Below are 21,963 nucleotides of genomic sequence, written 5' to 3'. Positions count from 1 at the left end.
GGATAAGTTGAAGGGTACAGAGTACAATCCTATCCCCACTTCCTTGGGAGTAAGACTGCACTCTTATTGTAGCATAAGCTTTTCTATAGCACGATCCCATACATGTCCACTCAAAAGTAAGTGTTATGGAGTTCAATGAGGCTTACTCCCAGGTAAAGTGGGTGTAGGAGTGCAGCCTTCGTCTTTAAGATGCCATAAGATTCTATGTCGCTTTGGGGATATATGAAGGAGTAGGCCTGAGCTCAGTTGTAGAACACATGATTCCAATGCAAAAGGTCCCAAGTTAAGCTCTCCTGCATCCAGAAGATATAGCTGGGAAAGCCCTCTGAAACCTTGAAGAGTCCCTGCTAGTCAGTAGGCAACACTGAGTGAGATGAACCAAAGTCTGGTTTCGTATAAGGCAGCTCCCTACTTTCCAATGAGTAAGGTGAAGGAAGTGTGCGCCTATAGAGTGCATTCCCCACACCACTGAGAAGCCATGCCTCGCCTGTCCCCATTCATCTAGTACTAGAGAGATCTCTTCCAGCTCAAATGCTTCCAGATTTGACGGAGTTCTTTAGGTCTCTGAAGAAATGAAGCACAGTGGGAAAACTCATAGCGCAACACATCTTAACCTAAAAATGCTGAGTTTTATCCCACACTCAAGATCCCTTAATAGAGAACTTAATAGAGAACAGAGTGCTTCGGCTAGTGGGCGGTATAGAAATGAAATGAATGAATGAATGAATGAATGAATACACTCTATTACTATTGGGAAGGGGCAGACTGACTGGGTGGATGGTTAGCATTGTTTCAAGGGAATGGGGGGTAGACACGGTTTGAAACTGCGATGCTACAGGACACCTGCCATGAATGAGTCTTTCTTCCAACTAAGCGACGGTGTCCGGCAACAACTTTCTTGGACGACGTCTTACACCCCGCCCCACCTGTGTTAGTCGGAGGTTCCGCCCTTTGTTTTGAGTGGCGTTTGCTTTGACCACTGTGCTTAGTCTTGGGGTAGCTACAGGATGAGAGGGGTCTGGGGCAATTAATCGAGTTCGTTTTATTCAGAACATGTTTCCTGCACTTTTACTACATGTTCGTGGGTGAAGTGCTGATTTCCATCCACTCTGACTACAACCACTTTTGTAGTGATTATTCCGAATTAACTAATCAGAAGACAGAACTCCTGATCGTGTGAAGATGCTCAGATTACCTCGGTAAGGGAAATGATGTTTTGAAAGAGGTTATTTCCCAACAACCCATCCTGGCTCATATTCTCTGCCTTATTCCAGTGCATTCTGATAGGAGCGAAAGGCGCTGATAAACGCAGCATGCTGCTTTAGGACTGTTAACCAACTACCAGTTATTATCTACGAGTTTGCTAGAGGCGAGCTAGCTTTGTAGGATGGCACGGCCCCTCTCCAGAGGGATTACAGTTTGCCACACCAATCCTAACACCGTGCAATCCCACAGTGCACTTCTACTCAAAAGTAAGCCCAATTAAATTCATTGGGACTAACTCTCGGGTAAGTTTTAGGATTGCAGCCTAAAGGTAGTTCGGTGGCCATCTTCAAACTGTTTACTTTTTAAGTAACCCCATTGACTTTCGTGGAGTAGCAAGTCCAGAGTCACTGATCTCAGGATTGCTCTTTAGCTGCGTAGGATCACAGTCTTTAAGCGAGTTACTTACCCCTGTCCCTTTCACACAGCCTTTGGGGGGTTTATTTATTTGTTTGTTTTTTGGCCTTCCTCCTTCAATGTAAATTTATATTTTTTTAAAATAGGCTGCAATCGTATACTTGTCTGGAAGTAAGTCCGATTGAACTCGATGGGGATTGCTTCTGAGTAGATGGGTATAGGATTGCAGTGTTCATGTACTGACATTACTGAAATTGTTGGGAAATAAGTATGGGAGTAAATAACCCCTGATGCAAAAGAGTTGTCAGAATCTGTTAGTAACTGCATTAAGTGTCTCTGCGGGTGAAAAAAACCACGCGCGCGCACACAGAGTTGATAATATACAATAAATGTTTCAATTATGGTTCAATTTACAAAAGGTATAGTTCGATTCTAGATGGTTGGCAAGATGTGAAGCGATAATATTTCGGATGGAGTTTGTGAGCCAGGTTCTAGGAAGCATAGGCAGCAATAGAAGTTATTATATATTTATACATGCATTTCAATTCAAAAGATAGCTCCTCCGAGCATTTCGGTTCTGTTTATTTATTTACCACTGAGTAGTAAATAAATAAATAGTTTATTAGTAAGACCTCTTTTTCTGGAGTAACCAGACACAGATAAGTATATAATCTACTAACCTTGCAATCCTAGACACACTTATCTGAGAATAAATCCCATCGAAGTAAATGGGGCTTACTTCTGAATAGAAATGCCTAGGATTGCATTTGGTGGAGATGCCAACCTCTGGAACTTGACTGCCGGAACCTTGTACATCATCTGAATCTCTCCTTTATTATTTTTGTCTATGGACTTATTACATTGTTATTTTGTTGGTGGTGGTACTATTATTCTTAGGTCTCTTTTCTCTAATTTCCTGCTCCCTAGCAAAATGTAATATACCTGGATCCTAAATCTGTGACTTGTGAATCATGGGACTTCCTTCCACATTGTACCTTCAGAATAGTGATGTTAAATATTACTGTGACAAAGGGAGATAATGCCTATTTTGTCTAAAACCCTTCCATCCCGTTTGAACCTGGGAAGATGCTGTAACAAGCAGAAAGGGAGAACTATCAGGGCACAGGATGGTGAAAACACACAAGATATACAGTAGTTTCTGGCAATGAAAATATTTATTTACTATTTATTAAAATGGAGCACTGTCCAAAAGGCATTTTTGATTTTAAGTTTTCATTTCCCTAGGACTTTAATTCATGACAGTTCTAAAAGAGGCTCTACTCCACTCAAACAGGCAACATGAGAAATTATGTAGTAAGAGCACCTTAGATTGAATATACTGAATATCGATATGTATAATATCAGTATTGAATACTGATAAGTTGTCAGCCTTCCCTGAGTTGGTGTCCTTCAGATGTGTAGGACAACAAGTCCCAGCAACGTATCTGCAGGGCACCAGCTTGGGAAAGGCTGATGTATGCCATCTCTGATTTCAGTAGGAGTTCATTCGTTTTTTGGAAAAATTTCTCCCCTGTGTGTGTGTGTGATTCTGTCTATCTATCCACATACATCTCCACTGCCCACTTCACCCCACAAAGCAGGTTCTGGCCTGCAACAGTTAATGCCACAATGCATTGGTAACGGTGCCATTCCTTTATACATTTAGTCAGATGTAAATCCTATTGAGTTCAATGGGACTTAGTCCCAGGTAAGTGTGGGTATGTCTACTCAGAAGCAAACCCTACTGAACACACAGGTAACTGTGTATAGGATTGCAGCCTTAGTTCGTTCTGAGCAGATATGATTAGGACTGCAGTGTCACAGTGTAATCCTATAATTTATCTACTCAGATGTAAATTCCATTTTCAGTGAGGGGAACCCCTAAGTAAGCGGGTATAGGATTGCAACCTTAGTCGTTAAAGGGCCACAGCGTGTTGTTTTTCTGTTTATAGATATGACAGTGCTGAGTTTAGGCCCAACGACACATTGCAGGTTTCTTTTTTAAAAAAAAAACTTTTGATTATTTCCCCCTAGTCTCTCTCTCTCTCTCTCTCTCTCTCTCTCACACACACACACACACACACACACACTCACGATCACAGGGATTAATTTTCGGGTTTCCCCTCCACCAGCATCACCACCGCCGGCTTTCTTCAGCTCCGCAGCCGCAGACATTCGTTTTGCTGGCGGAGGCTTGTAAAGGAGGAAGCGCAAGCAACCGCCGAGGAAGGGAATGTCTCCCGACACGTCTCGCTGGCTGCCCGCTTTTCCAGTAAGCCCCTTGTGTTTATCTTATGACATTTTCTGTTTGTAATTATTTTTTATTTTAATTTATGTCATTTTTAACATGAGCCAGAACATTTTTCCCCCTTCGCCTTTTGTACACAATAACTCTCTTCACGATAAGATGTTCTTTCCTAAGCCCTGGTATATTCCCCCACCCACTCCCTTTTGAAAGCATGTTTACTACTCCCTATTAGCAGAGTTTTCTAATATTTCTTCCTCTTCCCCTCCCCAGCCCCACCCCGCCCCACCCCACCCCAATACCCTCCATTCCCGTGTGTGGTGCGTGCGTGTGTGTTTTAAGAATTTGCTCCTGTCTTGCTTTATTTGTTTGTGTGAAATTTAGTTTGAAAGCAGATCAGAGAGCGCAGGAGGGGTTTGTCATGAGAGAATGACCAAGTGACCTGAAGTCTGATTATATGTCATTATCTGGAGACTTGGTATATCCAAATTACCAAAACGGCCTCAGTCAGCCAGATCAATTACGTTTAGATACAGAGGGGGGGGGGGGAGGTTGAATATACAAATATACGCAGACTGACACCTCTCTGGCAGTGTGTGAGCGTGTTGCGCTAATACACAACTTTTGCAAAAGTCATCCCCCGTAGCTTTAAATTCAGCTTCCCCTCCCTCCTTTTCTTTTCTTTTTTTTACCATAGCATGTTCGCTTACGCTGCAATCTATACTCACAAAACAACGACCAACCCTAAAGCGGCAATCCTATATCAGTTTCCTGGGAGTAAACCCCCACTGAACTCAGTAGGACTTGCTTTTCGAGCAGACGTGTATAGGATTCCGCGCTGCAAGGCTGTCAAGTGATTTGCCTACGTTCAAGAACTCCGGCTCGAATCCAAAAGAGACTCCATTCATCCAGAAACGACGTCTCAAGACAAACTTGCTTAAAACTAGCTAGTTGCAAGAAAATTTAGGCAGGTGCTTACCTCTTCTGTGAAAAATAAATGGGACAAAAATGTTTCGTTCTGGCTAAATCGTGCCCCATGTTAGTTAGTTTGACTCCTAAGCTCATCCGATCCTTAAAGGCAATTAATTATACGTGAAACCCCTGTAGTAAGTTTTCAAAAATCAATAAAATGGTTGTATGGACAGTATGCAATTTGTGTTTAACTACCAGCCCTCCCCAAGAGCTTAACTGCCACTGGCCACCCAATGTAATCCCCAGCCAAAAGCTTTGTAATATTTCCACAAAAATGCTCAGCTTCCGACTTTGGCGATTCTCCAGGTTTTACTTTGGATACTACCACCACCAACCCATACATGTCTTTCTTCTACCCATTGGACAATTTCATATTTCCAGTTGGGCCTATCTCGTTTGTTCCTCTTCTGGTTCCAGCTCTATGCCTTTAGCAGTTGCGTGGCAGACAGAACTTGAGCAGCAGGGAGGTGCAACGAGGGGAAAAGTTTTAGCTGCTGGACTTCTGCCTATCGTGCAGCTCTTAAAGGCACAGTGACTGTAGCAGGGGGAGGGGTGGCGTCAACCCTACATTGGCAGTACAACGGTCAGGGGGTATTGGTGTCACAAAGGCTGACATTACACAACTGCAAGGATGAAATACTGCTCAATTGAAGTGAGGAACTAGCGCCGCCAAAATAGGTGACACCCCCCCTCCCCGGCTTCCTCCCAGCATTAAATAAAACTTAACCATTGTAAGACTAGGTTGGACTGGATGGACCCGATACTTTATGTTTACAGTATCCTATCACAGGACTTGAACCAGATGATGCAGTGGAGGAGGAGTCCTTCCCTCTGGATCGTTTTATTTGTTACCATGATATTCCTATGTATACACTTCTGTATTCAAGCCAGTGTCCATGATTCCCCACACACCCCATTTTATCCTGGATGTACTAAAACGAAGGGTAAGAAAACAACGGAACCTACGCGACAGTCCGGTCATCCTTACCCTTCACTTCAGTACATCCCACTTTGCCCTCCCTGCGAGGTAGGTTAGGCTGAGAGCGCGCGCGGCTGGTCCAAGGTCACCCCGTGAGCTTCATGGCATTGACTCTTGGCCCGAAGGGCTGGGCTCGGGTCTTGCAAAGGGGTCACCCCTGAAGAACGGACCCCCTACCCCTCCGTGTTCATTTTCCCTGGTCTGAGTGGCAGAGAAGAGCTTGGTTAAACGTGTCTCAAAAATCCTGGATCTGAAAACTCTGCGCTTTGAGAGAGGCGATGACGAGGCCGTGACTTGTGATGTCGCTTGTGACGTCATTTACACCCAGATTCTAAGCACCTCGGTCGAAGTCCCCTGACCGTTTTTCGAATACCGGTCCTGCAGAGGCCGATTCTAGGCACGTTTACTCGAAAGTAATTGCCACCTAATGCGAAGAGAAAACTCTCCCGAAAAGACCCTGATGCTGGGAAAGACTGAAGGCAAAAGGAGAAGGGGCCGGCAGAGGATGAGATGGCTAGATAGCATCACCGATGCAATGAATACGGACTTGAGCACGCTCTGAGAGCGCAGGACAGGAAGGCCTGGCGTGCTATGGTCCATGGGGTCACGAAGAGTCGGACACGACTGAACGAATGAACAACAAAAATTGCCACTGAAGCTGCGTAGAATGCACGTCCTGGTGAAAATGTTTAGGATGATGGCCCTAGAAGTGCCTTCTCCAACCTGGTGCCCTCCAAATGTTTTGGACTTCAATTCCCATCTGCTCCAGCTAGCATGGCCAATGGTCAGGAGTGCTGGGAGATGGTCCAAAACGTCTGGAGAGCGCTAGGTTGGGGAAGGCTGCCCTAGAATCTGATTATCTCCGCCCCTCCCTCGCTCCTTCCGGGATATCGGCTCGTTTTTACTAGGCCAGAAGCTTTGGGGGTCTCTCCGCTTGAGCTGTTTGTTCCTCTACTGCCTAATCGGCAGCTCCCAAGCAGAAGAATGCAATATTATATTTGGGAGAGGCAGGAGCCTGCAGTGATCAAGGCGAAGCCCAGTCGAGCCAAAGTACCGGGGTTGGACCTAACTGTATTCCACTGTATTGTATTCAGTGTATCCCTAATTTTTTTCCAACCCCAAAGTACTCGGGTTGGACCTAATTGTATTTCACTGACTGAACTGGGACCGAAGAGGCCATCCTAAGACAGCACACACGGAACGAAATTCTACTAGAAAGCAACGGGCTTATTTTCAAGTAATATACAGGCTGATCCATCCCTCTGTTAAGACTAAGTGCTGGTAGGCTGTAAACCGGTTTTCTCCCACTGACGTCAATGAGCAGCGCAATCTTATGGCTGTTTACTCAGAAGAGTCCCATTTGTATTAACTTCCCGGCCAATGTGCATTTTCACTGCATGCAGTCGAAGTTGCCCATCCTGCATATGTTGATTTGGATGTAATTCCCGGAATTTAAGGCTGAAATCTTAAAACACCCGTACTAGGGACTATGAAACCAGACTGATTTATAAGTAAACATTCTTAGGATCAAGATGCAAGTCCCATTGATTTCAAGTAATTTTAGCCTTCATTCCCAGGAATCCACTGAACGTCCACTTTAAATGCACAGGAGGGGTGTGGGTTTTGTTTGGGGGGGGTTCAAGTAAAGAATTGGGTTTTGGCAGGCTTGCTCTATTCAACCTTCCATTAAATCCTGATTTAACGGGGGGGGGGGGAGCTGAATCGAATATCAATGAAGGTCACAGAGATGTGCTTATTTTTACAGATTTAACAACCCTAAAGACAAAATTATAAATGTTATCATATAAAATATATCATAAAATATGAACAAATTACGGTAGGGAGAAGAAACCATATAAATGACATAGGTTTTAAAAATGGCCTTGATAGGCAGAGTTGTATATACCTAAAAGAAAAATGAAGAAGCAACGGAAGTAATAATAGCGAGTGTTGGCTTACGCTGCAATCTATACTCACTTACCTGGGAGTAAGTCCCATTGAATTCAAAGGGAGTACACGTGTGTAGGATTGCATTGTTAGGGTTCTTCAATAGGGCAGAAATTACTTCAACTAGAGCAGCCTTCCCTAGCCTGGTGCCCTCCAGATTACAATTCCTAGCATTCCTGACTAGCGGCCATGGTGGCTGGGGCTGATGGAAGGTGAAGTCCACCAGATTGGGGAAGGCCAAACTAGCGCCTTTGTGACATGTAGAAATTATATGTGATAGCCCTGTGAACTGGCAAAAAAAGTCCCTTTCAATGGGGCCCAATCTCGGAGTCGGATCGCACGCATCTAAAGTCTGTACATCAAACAGGCGTATATTTTAGCGAATCGTAAAAATAGGAAACGGCTAACAAAGTAAAAGAGCTTCAGTCCCTTGATGGTGTATTGCAAAGGCCTGCCTTGTCGGTCATACCACCCACCCACAAACAGGCCTTTCTATTCCTGGCCGATTTGTGTAACTGGAACTGTTACGGGAGGGGGGGGGGGATGGAGCTAGCCAGATGTCAGCTCGCCTTCAAAACTCCCTGATTTCTGCATAAATTAATAATCTGACGGGAGGGGGGGAGGCTTGGCAGAAAGATGATCTGAGCCCTTAAAGAAGAAACCTGTCAAACTCTAGCCCGACCCCTAAACACAAGCTTGCTTGGAGGTAATTCCCAACTATTTCAGTGGAACTTGTTTCTGCGGAGGCTTAGGCCAACAATTTTCTCTGGATTGCTCCTAATCGGTTTAATATAGGAAATGGAAGGATGCAAACCACAAACCCGTTAGAGTCTTAAATCCAACACTCCCTGATGACCTGGGAATCAGAGGGGCGGGGACTGTTCCGCTGCAGGATTCCTGCCCCGCCCTCCGAATAATCCGAAGTAGATCTGGAGTCATTTGAATGGAACTCCCAAAGAAGCTGCCTTTGAAACGAATCAAAGAAACCTAGACGAGCGGGATATAAACATATAATGGCAAAAATCAGTAATGGTAAGAAGTAGTAATAGTAGCAGCAGCCGCGTAGTAGTCACCTCCCCCGTATAAGGCACTTTTCTCCACGAACATTCCAAATACCGAGGAAGTAGGCAACGTCAGACAAAATCCCATTGAAATTCCTGCCATATATTTCCAAAGAAAGGTGTTTTATGCCTAGGGGACGGGGAAGTATTGGTATTGGTATAAAAGGCCGGGGTAGAAATTATTTTAGTAATCGAATAAACGACCACGTGTTGTCAACTGGGGTGAAGGGTAAAAGTGGGAGGACGCACACCCCTGGGTTCCACCTTGCAAACCCTTAATGACTTTTGCTACAACATTGGAGCTAATGCTGCCATCGCATCAGAACCTTCTAGCAATATCCACACGCTAATTAAGGCGATGTAATTGAATTTAAAGGCAAAGAATACCTAAATACTTATCTTTATTTCACGGGGGGGGGGGTAGTGCCAAATAAACCTCTTCTGGCTCAGAGGGTAAACCAGGACACGTGCAGTTCGATCCTAAACTCGGTATACCGTGTGTATCTCGCGGTGGCTTTAAGGGGCTTGCTTAGAACTGCAGTCTCAGGTGGGAACCAATCGAAAGAAAAGTATTTAAGATCCGAGGGCGATTCGGTTTATAAATAAGAGTGGTCTTTCAGGGGTGATTGACTGGACTGTTTTCTGAGGGCAGACTTGGTGCAAAGAATATGAGGGACAGCCTCATTTTTGCCTGAGGGGAAAATAGAGGCTTAGGATCCAGTGATCTCGTTCGGATACAGGATGCACGAAATCTCAGTTCTGTTTGAGCAGTGTACGGTCATTAAATATTATCTCTTGTTCTCACTGTAAACCACAACTACCAATTTGACGTTGTGCATCAGTGGCTGCAGTCCTATGCAGAACTGGGAATAAGTTCCATTCTACATTTTATTGTTATTGTTTTATTATATTTGGGAGCTGCTTAGGGGTGGGAGGAGGCACCTGGGTTGAAAAGTGACATAAAAATAGCTGCCCTGAGTGCCATGTTCTTGGTGGAAAGGCAGACTACAAATAGAATAAGTAAATAGTGAGATTTGCTTCTCAGTAAATAGGGGTAAGATTGCCTTGCACAGGTTTTGGGGGGTGGGGAGGGGGCTTGTATTACATCTCAAGATCTAAGGGCACGATAAACCATAGTATTACCACAGTACAGTATAGTTCTGTTTTCCTCTCTATGTCACACGCACGCGCACACACACACACACCTTTTTGTTTGGTTGGCTATAAGACTTTTAAATAATTGTAATTCAAAATGAATTTGTCAGTTCCTTCGTTGTTAAATAAACATAATAAGAACTCTGATTTGTCTTAAAACACAAAAAGTGGCTGTGTTTCTTTGACCTGTGTCTTTTTATTAGTCTTTAGGGCTCCGTCCATTTGAATTGTGAAAGAAGGAAAAACTAAATGTTTCCAAAATGCTGCATTTCCACCACACCCCAGCCTCTTTCTCTTCATATATATCATTATATCTGAAAGATTAGATGAGAACATATTCCCCCCAATTTGGACTCCAAGTTCTTTAAAAGAATAAAACAAAACAAAAAACCTATTCAGGGAAGCTAGAGGGGAAGGCAAATAATTTGGATCCCAATAAATATATTTGCTTGCTTGCGGGCGGGTGGACACACAGAGCAGGAGGATTTCAGGTCCAAATAGTGATGATTAGCCCTCCCGGCTATGTAATCTGTCCAGCGCCTTGCACACGGAGGTCTCTGATCTGTGTTAGGAAGAAGTAGTCCCGGCATCCATTTAGTACAAACTGAGGACCGGGATCTCCTTGAAACCCTTTGACTTGCAATCCAGAGAAAGTCACCCTGCCAGATGGGTAGACTGAGGTCTCCTTGGGGCTCCTCAGGCCCACAGGAAAGATCCATTCTGAAATGCTCGGGGCTCCTTCAGTTCCGCCCAGGCCGCTTTTGCATTCCAACTTGTAAACACTCTAAGCTGCAGACAAGGCTTGGCTAGCCATCGGAACAACAAAGGACTCTGAAAGTCAAGAAATAAAGAATCAGGAATGTGTATATTCGGCATAGAGACGCCAGAATTGCTCAAAGAAAGCAACCTGGTTTCTTTCTCCCTCTCTTTTTCCTTCCTCTTTATCTTCTTCTGCATCATTATCATCATCTTTAATTTCTTCTCCTGTTCGTCAGTCCATTTCATAATGTTTTCTTCCCTTTGTATCTGGTTTCTCACTAACCGTCCTTCTTTTCCCCTTCGTTTTTTATAATCCGTAATTGTGTACATCTCAGTGTACGTCTCAGTATCCGTCCGTCCTTCATCTCAAGAAGCTGAAATACTGGAACGGAAACCGATTGGCACCTGGATCCTGAGCACATCTAATCCATAAACCAAGTTTAGAATTCGGCTAAAGCCCAAAACTCTTATCTCTTAGGTAGGTAAACTGCTTAAGAATGAAATCCTATACCCACTTACCTGGGAGTAAGCCTCACTGGACACAGTGGGGCTAACTTCTAAGTTGACATGCATAGGTTTGCGTTATAACTTTCTGTTATTTACTTCGGTGAAACGTAAGCATCCTAAATGTGTGCAGGATTTCATTCTAAATTTACTATGTCTTAACGGGCTATTGTTATACAATGGGCTAATACCAGGAATGTACTAGAGACTCTGTTTACGGTCTGTAAGGAACATTAGGTTATGGAACTAAGAAATCCCAAACAGAGACATATACAACAAAAACTCCAGACACTAATCATTTCAAATTCAGAATACAATTATTATTTTGTTCAGTCCTGCCCCCTGCCTTAAAATGGGAAATCAGTACTATTGATTTCCATGAGACTTCCAAGTCACGCCTTCCTTTAGAATTTAGATAGAAAGGAAAGCACAGATGAAGGGGGGGGGGGTGATTCGTAGGTTATTTGCCAGGGTGTCGGTTGAAGGAAAGGATTCCAAAGGAGAAGAGGGCGGAGGGGAGCGATCCTGAGGAGGACGAGTCTGCCTGGCGGTTTTAGTGTAAATAAAGCAGCAATTTCTGAAACCTGCCCCCTTGCAAATCAATAAGCCCGCCGACGGTGATGAGTAAAGGGCCGTTGATTGTGAATCGAGATAAGGGAAGGCGCACACACACCCAACTGAATAAGCAGTTTGCGGGCTGCTCCTTTGATCCATGATCTCAGGTAGGCAGGTCTCCTCGCCTTTCGCTCAGCCGTTTGCCTGCCAGGGCTTTTATCCCTGTAGATATTAGGGAACCAGTTGCAGCGGTTTACCACTGGCGCTGTGAAGTTTCTCCGGTTTGTGTTTGGGGATGTCCTAAGGCTGAGCAATGGAGCCCAGTTTTAATGGAGACCCAAAAACATTTCCGAAAGAAATCGGGGGCATTCAGCAACCTGCGAAGTCCTGATTTCTGTCCGGATGGATAAACAAACTAAAAATACATCTTCCCACTAAAAGCGAGAACATTATTTGATTCCCCACCACCAGCCCACCCCACCGTGTCGTTTGCTCTGTGGGAAAGAACTCCGCCAAGGAACTCCGGACAGCCGGATCCACAAACTCAGAGTTTGCTCCTACTACAACTAATCCCGATCGTAAAACAAAGGGTTTTTATTTGCGAGGAAATCAGCCCCACTAACTTCGTCTAAGGGGACTTACTCTTCAGTAAGGGTGCATTCAGGATTGCAACGTAAGATTCGGGTACCAATCTGCAGCGGGGCTGAACACATTTCTTTCAAGTAAAGTCCATGAAATACAGTGCGGGGGGGGGGGGTTACTTCCAAGTAAATGTGTTTAGGATCTGGGGTGTAAATGGACTTAATGCCTTAACGGGGAAATCGGGGTTAAGACAAATGCTTGGATTTAACCGGATTGCAGACTTCCCCATGTTGAGTGCTCTCCTGACAGTCATCCTTCACATTAATTGAGTGCAATCCAAGCTCTATTGCAAACCACGGCAAAATTCTCATGTGACTGTAAATAATTAGGATTGCACTCACTGTCCTTCCTAGTGTTGTACATAATCGTTTTATGAGAATAATATCTAACCACGAGAGGATCCTGGATTTACACAGCTACATGCTGCAGTATCCTGACAGAGATCAGCACGTTTCTTTATTATATTCATATGGGTTATATTTGCATATCCATTACACGTCTGCTCTGTGTATTTAATTAAAATCTCCACTCCCGGATTGAGCTGCGCATCCGCCCATACAACTCCATGCGCAAGCATCTGTTTCTTTCAGACTCGCCACGCTCTGTTTGACTGGCTGGAGCTAACCCTAAGAGTAATTGTAAGATAAGTGGGGTCTCCTCTCATCTTAGGATCATCGGTCACGGCACACCATCGTTCCTGACACTCTGATCCTGTGGTTGCAATTTTAACCACAGCCCCATTGAACTCCCTGGGATAGTCTCGGGCTTCACGTCGATTTCAACAGAACCGGGTCACAGTAGAAGACGTTCATTCCTAAGCAAACGGAAGCTACAAGGAGTAAGCCCCCTTTATTCTACTCTTATCCTATTTAAACAAAGAGCATCGCTCCGCTGTGGGTTATGCATTGGAGGCTGAGGTTTGGATCCAGACTTGGTTGTCCCTGGAGCAGTCTCATTGAAATCCACGGGACTGAAGTTAAGCCATGACTTGAGTCCCATGGATATCAGCGGGTCCACTCGAAATATGACAAAGACTGGATCCAACCTCAGATTAGAAGCAAGAGTCCTCCTGATGCGAATAAGATGTCTCACCGCCAGCATGTTTACTCAGGAGTAAGGTGAATAGCGTTAGATGGGATGTGCTCCCGATCCAAGCGCAGCCTTAATATTGTGTCTCCACTTTTGCTCCTTGCCCTTGCACTGGCCTGTAACCTTGTCCCACTCAGTGCGGAAAAACAAGAAACTACCCTACAATGGAAGCACGTCTTCCTATTTCGAATGCTCCAAATATACCCGTAACTTTGCTTCGAGACCTCTTCTCCAAGCATCAGGTACCCAAGAAAAATTCACCTGGACTCCTTGGAAAGTCCTGTGCTTGCGATCTCCAAACAGTTAAGCCATTGTGGTCGGGGTTAAGCCAAACGGAGCAACAAGAAGTCCCCTTTCATTCAAGGATTCTTGGTTCGGGTATTTGTTGACTCGATTCCCCCACCACTTTTGAAACTGCGTCCAAATCTACTTCAAATCCACTAGTCTTCTTGCCAAGGCTGGAGAAACTCTTTTGCTCAGCTATGGAGACTTCTTTGGAGAAAGCGACAGGAAATGTCTTGGCTCAAATTCTTACCTCTCCGAGTTACCAATTTCTCTCTGTACTTCAGGCTGGGATCCTTTTTCCTGTTACAATGTGTTCAACATCCCCCAAGCACAACAATCTATATATCTATTGGCTTTCTGCAGGGCCTGCCTATTAAACCTCTCTTTAACAACTCCCTGCCCATAAGTGAAACCCATTTTCTTGAAGATGTCTGGGCATTTCGAGTTTTTAAATTATTATTATTATTATTGATGGTGGTGGCGGTGGTAGTAGTATGATTATTGGCGAAACAAGAGATACACAGAGAGATCTTTATATCTTTGTTAACAGAAATGAGAATATACGCTCTTAAAACATGCTGTTAAAAAGATTCAGTTACTTACCCAATTGGGCTGGCTAAGTGGAAGGGAAACTGATTTCAGGCAGGGATAGCGTAAACACACAAAGAGCTGGGGAAAAGGATTCAGATGTGCATCGTTTTATTTTGAAAAATAAAGGAATTTTTTCATGAAAAATAATTAGATTTGCCATTCGGCAATGGATTATTCAGTAGTTGTAAGAGGCAAATCGCCTGGTTTACAACCAACACCATCCAGGTTTTTTGTTTTGTTTTTGGTATTATTTTTGCCCCATGTATTGCAATCAACAATCCTTTTATGCCAGATAAATCCTATACAAACCAGCAGATCTCCTAGTCTTGTCTGAAGTGGATTGCTGAAGGAAATTCATTAATAAGGTCCAGTGTAAGTATATTACATTTGTAATGTAATTTCAGACAATTTCTCATTGGCACCTCGATTCTGAATTCATTTTACTTGGAAGTGGATCTCATTGATTACAGCGGAATTTACTTCCAAGTGGTAACAAACAGTAATCTCATTTCAAAGAATCTTCCTGATAGTTTTCGGCTCCCTCCAATATTTTCTGGCAACAATTGTACATGTAAACATCTGTAACATAGCAAAACCGATCATCCATGTTATCCAAAGACATTATTGTTACTACTGTCGTTACTCTAATGTCAGTAATTACTGTCTTATAATATAGCATACACTGGTAGGCAATATATAGATATATGTACATTATTGCACTATATTATAATACTACACCTGAATTTATTAGCTATTTTAGATTATCTATCTGTTGATCTATCTATCTCAGCAACTAAAATATATGCATGCACACATACATACTTACAGCAAAACATTGTTAAATACTCGCATTAACCTCTGTCGATGCTGGAAGGGAGGGAACCTTTCCCTCGTTTGTTTTAATTATATTATGGATAGGAACAGCAGCCAATCCTAAAAGAGGAGCCGAACAATTAGCAGCGCGAAGATCAAAAAAAAGTTTTATGGCCCGAAGCGGGATGCCTCGCCCCCGACTTCGCCGATTGGCCGAGAGAGCCTCTGACGACATATATTAACCCGAGCTGCTCTAAAGATGTAGCTGTACATGGAGATCAGGCTGGGAAATTCGACTAGTGCCCTACGCAGCTCCGAGTCTGGAAAGTAATCTTGAGTGTGACTTTTTTTTATTATTATTCCTCTCTTTTTGCCCCCTTTTGTCACCACCGTCTTCTTCTTCATCATCATCATCTTTTTCAGCGGTTTCTCCTTAGGAGCAGGAAGAATTTCGGATTTCCCCGAGGGGCAGACTCTCTGGGATCTTGTCCCCCACCGCTAAGTAGGAGGAAAAAATACTGGGATCCCTCATGATATAATCGAACGAGTCGCTTCCCGTCCAGGGAAGGCGAAGCAAATGGACAGACGTTGGGGAAGCGGTTCGGCCAAGTGGGGGCTTTTGGAGAAAATGCAGGTGTAAGTAAACCTCGCCCCCCTCCGCGCCCAGTTATTTTTCCCCGTCCAAGCTGAGAAGAAGGCAAAGGAGGACAGCCACTGAAGCTCCAAGCTATCCGCGGGGGGGAGGGTTCCTCTTTTGTGGGAGGGGGGCTGCTCCCCCGGTCTTTGCCGGATTGGGTGGTTCCTTGCCAGCTTCAGCCCCCTCCTGCCGCTCCGCATGAGTGCCGAGGGAGGCCCTGATCCTGCCCTCGGGGGGCTCGGGGGGCTCTGCAGCGCCCACCCTATGGCGACCGGCCTGTGCTAAGACGAGCTGAAGGCGGGGGCCGTCTCCTCGGGAGCTGCGATCCAGGGGACAGGATCGGGGGTGGTGGGCGGCCGGGGGCCCGGCGATGAGTCTGGTGGGGGGCTTCCCCCACCACCCAGTGGTCCACCATGAGGGCTACCCGTTCGCCGCCGCCGCCGCCGCCGCTGCCGCCGCCGCCGCCAGCCGCTGCAGCCACGAGGAGAACCCTTACTTCCACGGCTGGCTGATCAGCAGCCACCCCTCGGAGATGTCTCCGCCCGACTACAGCATGGCGCTTTCCTACAGCCCCGAGTACGCCAACGGGGCGCCGGGCCTGGAGCACCCCCACCACTACGTGGGCGGCGTGGCGCCCCCGGGCAGCGGCGGCGGGCCGCCGGGCTTGGGGGGCGGCGGCGGGGGAGGGCCCCGGCCCGTCAAGCGCCGCGGCACGGCCAACCGCAAGGAGCGGCGCAGGACTCAGAGCATCAACAGCGCCTTCGCCGAGCTGCGCGAGTGCATCCCCAACGTGCCGGCCGACACCAAGCTCTCCAAGATCAAGACGCTGCGCTTGGCCACCAGCTACATCGCCTACCTCATGGACCTGCTGGCCAAGGACGACGCCAACGGCGAGGCCGAGGCCTTCAAGGCCGAGATCAAGAAGACCGACGCCAAGGAGGACAAGAGGAAGAAGGAGCTGGTCAGTAGCGCTCGCCGCCGCCAGCCCTGGCCGGGGAGGGCGCGAGGGAGGCGAGGCGAGGCGAGGCGAAGCGAGGCGAGGCGAGGCGGGGCGGGGAGGGCGCAGGGGCGCAGGCACTGGCACCCGCGGAGCGCTAGGCCGGCCTCCTGAGGCTGGGCGCGGCAGGAGCTCGGCCCGCCGTCCCGGGAGCCTCTCCCGGGGGGCTTTCGGGGCCGACGCGGAGACCGGCTTCTTTACACTGAGTGAAGCCCTGGAGGGGCGCGCCGGGACTTCGGAAACGGGTTCGAGCCAAGGCGGCCGGGGATCGGGCTGCTCGCTCCTCGCCTGTTAGGCCCAGTGAAGTTAAGCAGGATTCCCCCCGCCCCCCGCATCAGTAAGCCCGCGGCGGTGCTGTCAGGACAGGAGCTGGGGGCACAAGTCCAGATTGAGGCGGGGAGGCTAAGGCGACAGGGCTGCCTTACCACACTTCGAAGTCGGTGGAATAAGACCCATGACCTTCTATCGGGTGCGGGGTCTACAGCTGCCTGACCGCTCCACAACACGTTTGGGGCTCGGGTGATCCTAAGATCGTGTTCAGAAAAGCAGCATCTAAGCGCCCCTAACTGGAACCGAATTCCACTGAAAGGAGCCGTGTGAACTCAGCAAGTGCCGTTCCCTTGAGGAGGATTTGCCTCCGCGGGGAGTTTAAGGTGAGAGAGGGAGTGTTGGGGCACTGATTTCAACGGGGCTTCTTTCCAAGAAAATATTCTAAGGGCAGCGGATTAACCCACCGCACGCCGCCCCGCCCCCCATTTTAAACGCCACGGCTTGCCCCCAAAGTCCGATTAATTTCCACAGAGCTGAGTAAGGGCGCTTAAGGAGCTCAGCGCCGGGCAGCTGTTCTGCCTTGCTCTGAGTAGGGCTGTGGACAGTCCGACACGTGAATTGTTTCCGCAGCGACCTCCTGGTTTGCATATTTCTAGATGGGATCGGAGGAGGTTAGGAATTGGTAGATTCTAGGTATATACTCATACCCTTTTATTTGAAAGGAAGGCTTATTATTATTGCTATTATTATTATTATTATTATTATTAATAATAAAATACAGGGAAGGTCTCAGGGAGAGGAGTCAAAGGCAGGAGTTACACCTCCGCTCACCCCCACCTCACGCTTGAGAAGGTTAAGGGTGGTGGTTGTGCAATCCGTGCCGACCTTTCGAAAATACTGAATTGGGTGTTCCCCAATGAGTTTACTGGAGTTTGTTTCCAGTTGGGGCTCAAGCGTTAATCTCTTGGGCTACACATGATCTTGGAAATTAAACCCCATTCGTTGACGTTGAACGGGCTTCCATTTCCAAGGAAGGACTTTTAGTTCTGCCGCAGCCGTGAAAGCATTACAGGCAGAGATCCACAAACCGGTCACATTCGCCAGTAGGACCGAGGCGGTCTCGGATCCCGTCCCACGGAACTGCAATGAGATCCAAAGGGGCCTGTTTAAAGCGAAGTCTGCCCCGAGCGCCCGTGGCCTGGAGGACAGCCCCGCAATCCCGTCCTGGTTTCGGCCCGTGGAGGTCAGCGGGAAGATTTCGTGCCCGTTTAAATCCAGGCATTTGGCTCTTGCCCAGTTGCAGGTCGGACCGGAAACTGTCCCCGCTCCAGTCGTTGGATGAAGGGGTCGGTTCTGCAATCCACAAATCGCGGATTTCACGGCACTCCTATTAAAACCAAAGGGGATGGCTTGTAATGGGTGAGCTGTGGATTGAGGCCCTAGCCGGCAAAACTCCGCAGAGAAACCGAGCTACAGCCATAGATTTTTTTTTTTTAATCTTTTTAAAGAAACACCTGTCAGTGCATTTTCTGGGGGCGGGGGGAAATGTCGGGGAACCGCAGTCCCACAAGATCAGTGGAATTCCAGTGGCGGAATTCCAGACTGCACCCCCCCTTTCAGGATTTCGGATTTATGACACCCGCACGTGTGTTTGGGTTTTCTCCTGCCTCATCGCATAAGGCTGCGATCTGTAAATCATGTGCTATAATGTTGAGGACTCTCGCTGAAGTCCCTGAATACTAAACTTTAGTCACACATTTACTCAGTATTACGGCCCTGTTGATTTTCATTTCGGCTCGGTTGACTTCCCGCGATCGTCGCGTTTGTGCTTGCAGTAATACAAGAAACTCGATTCCCTCCGGGGCGAAGCCGGGTGTCCGCAGGAGTTCACTTTAGGCAGGATACAACTAACGCGCAAATGGCTGGTAAGGGGCGGCCCCTTCCTCTATCCATAATTCAAAATATCACACCCTTTTGTCTTTCTGCAAGCCAAGAATTAACCTATAGAGTAAGTCTAATTAATCACGTGGGAAATCCGGTTATAATAATAATAAATTTTCTGCTCATGTTTTTCTTTAAAAATATTTGAGAACGATGACTGGGAAGAGAACATTCTCAGTTGCTGGACACTGAATCTCAACCCGGATTAGAATGGTTAAAGTTCCAGACAATCCTGAACACAATAAACACTTGGAACAATATTTTTGTATTCCAAACTAGACACACACACACAGCCCGGGCGTTTTCTCTTAGGCTGTGATGTTAAGCGTTAGCAAGCACCTTTCATTGACATCAATGGGATATTTGGAAACACAGTTATACAAATGTATAACTGCATTTAACACGGGATGTTACAGCACTGTGGATTGGGGCCCAAAAGAACCAGAGTTTATATTATATTATACACAGAGAGAAGGTCCTACTGGAAAAGAAAGGATGTAAAATTATTTTGGGGCTCAAGTGCTATCGAAATGCAATAATATTCAGGAGATTAGTGTTGAGATCCTAAACCTGTTTATTTAGGAGGTACATCCGTGGAAGGTGGTTTCCAAGGCAGACGTGCTTATGATCGTGGCCTCAGTGAAAATTCTCGGGTGTTCAGCCTTGGAATAGGCATTTTTTACCCTGTCTCAAACATGCATTCCTTAAATTGTGGTGGTGATGGTGGTACATTTCCTTGGAACGAACTTACTTGGGCAGGCAGGAGGGGTTCAGCAGGCGTTTCCTGTGGTCTTTCAGAAGAATTCCCCGCCCATTAAGTCCCCCTCCCCGCCCCGCGCAATCCTGGGCTCCCAAAGATTTATCCCACATCATGATTTAGCCGTTTACAATCAGGTTGGCTAAACATATGCACCGCGTGTCTCTCGGAGAAGTTATATAAATTAGTTTTCCATGCAGTTAGATTGTGTGGATAGTATACAGATGTGGGGGTGGGGTGGTGGAAATGATGACTGTATGGATGCAAAGTCATTTGGGGAGGCTGATTTATTTGAGAGATCTAATGTTTACTTAGACACATGTTCCACAATACATACATTTCATAGCCATACAGTCACAGGCAATTTGTCCGCGAGCCTACGATCCTGATAGATTATACAATTCCTCTGCTCTGTGATCTGAGGGATGTTTTGTTTTGGGGGTTTTTAAGTGAAGATGCTAGTAAGTCTTCTTGGGTGTGCGCGCGCGGCCGCACAGGCACACACATAAAACTAGTTAAAATTGCGCCTGGTTGATGCTGGATATGGAGGAGGCCCTCAGCTCTATCACTCCGGATTGTAGATCAGGCCGACTGAGAAATCCGTTAAACCGGAGCGATGGACACCTCATAATAACCGGAGGGAAGACCAGTCGCTTTGCTTTCAGTGGCTCTTTCTCTCCACGTGATGTACTTAGAGATCCATCCTCCTTGCAGTGCAATCTTCTACACGTCTGCTCAGAAATAAGTCCCATTGAATTCAGTGGAGCTTACGCCTGGGTGTGTGGGTATACGCTCGCAGCCCACTTTGTGAATCGTTCCTGCCTCTCTGAGAAGGAACTGCTTCGTGTAAAGCTGAAATGCCTACCAGATCTGTGCCCACCACCACCACCACCACACATCCCCGCGCACGCGTGTGCGTTCGGCGAAAGGCAGTTAGAAAAAGCCCTTGGTTCGATCTCCATTTGGGAGGCCTCGTGTGAGCCTGTCCTGAACTACGGATCAGCTCCAAAAGTGACCGAGGAATGATTCTCTGCCTTGTGCCCCAAAAGTGCGGGTGGGAGGTGGTGACCCAGAAAGCACAGGGAGATAATCTCTTTGTTTCTCCTCTTCGCCTCCTTTCCCAAACAGAACGAAATACTGAAAAGCACAGTTAGCAGCAATGACAAGAAAACCAAAGGGAGAACTGGCTGGCCGCAGCACGTGTGGGCTTTGGAGCTCAAGCAGTGAGAGAGCGCTGCGAGGACTGAAGGAAATAATCTCTTAGAGAACTCTGGAACTTCAGGAGAGATTGCTGAGCTGGGGACATCTACTTTTATTTCTTGTTTTGGAATCGTCTGGTTTATTTATGTGCAATTTCCCTCCCCTAGTCTCCCCTTTAAAAATGTGGATCTTGGAAGAAAAGCATTCCATATTTGAATATAGGAAGAGGAAAACTCCGGTGTGGTAAGGGATAATGTGGTCTCCGTAGTTCCCCCCCCCCATGAATGTTATTTTGCTTTGTTTGTATAGAACACGGGGGGGGGGGAATATCTCGAAGGCATTAGCGTGTTATGTGAAGTGTATATGTCTAATACTTGCCCTATTGGAAGAACATGTTGATGGGAAGCTCAAACCAAAACAGTTGCGTCCCCCCACCCCACCCACCCACCAACCAAGATTTCTGTGTCTTGCGCTGAGATGGGACTTCAGTGTTGTGTTCTTTTCCTCGTGGTCGCTCAATAGTTGGAAGAGATTGTTCGAACGGCTCTTTGTTAATGTGCACTTCGATCCTCCTTAAGGAAGCAAAACCAAAAATTAAAATTAAAATAATAATAGTCCGTGGAGTTGAATTAATATTGGAAGGTGTAAACGCTGTAAGTATTCAATAAACCACTGTGTGTGTGTTTTTTTTACTAAATGCAAATCTTACGTTTTATACCTCGAAAGGTATACCTCAAAAGCAGACACCACCAGCATATTGTGGTGCGCATAATATTTGGAAGTAAATTGAATTATCAAAATGACTTCTAAGGAGGCGATCCCATGGAGGGTACCTGGGGAAGCGACACTGAACTCTGTGGGACTTACCTTTGATTAAAAATGCGAAGGATTGAGTTGCCCGTTTATTCTGAAGGAAGACTCTTCATGGGGAAGGAAAAGGGAGA

The 21,963-nt window shown here is 46.3% G+C and overlaps 1 protein-coding gene across 1 annotated transcript; it reads left to right on the top strand.

Annotated features, from left to right (window-relative positions):
- The first annotated feature begins 15,481 nt into the window (after positions 1–15,481).
- HAND2 (heart and neural crest derivatives expressed 2) lies at positions 15,482–21,713 on the top strand. Its single transcript, XM_084860292.1, has 2 exons — positions 15,482–16,815; positions 20,948–21,713. The coding sequence occupies exons 1-2, from the start codon at positions 16,225–16,227 to the stop codon at positions 21,044–21,046; spliced, it is 690 nt and encodes a 229-aa protein (XP_084716418.1). The 5' UTR covers positions 15,482–16,224; the 3' UTR covers positions 21,047–21,713.
- Positions 21,714–21,963: the final 250 nt, after the last annotated feature.

Source organism: Heloderma suspectum, chromosome 5 (genome assembly GCF_057233095.1).
Source record: "Heloderma suspectum isolate Gila_16-S chromosome 5, 16-S_ref, whole genome shotgun sequence".
NCBI classification, from domain to species: domain Eukaryota; kingdom Metazoa; phylum Chordata; class Lepidosauria; order Squamata; family Helodermatidae; genus Heloderma; species Heloderma suspectum.
Note: the sequence above shows the minus strand (reverse complement) of the source record. Positions and strands in the feature narration are given on the sequence as shown.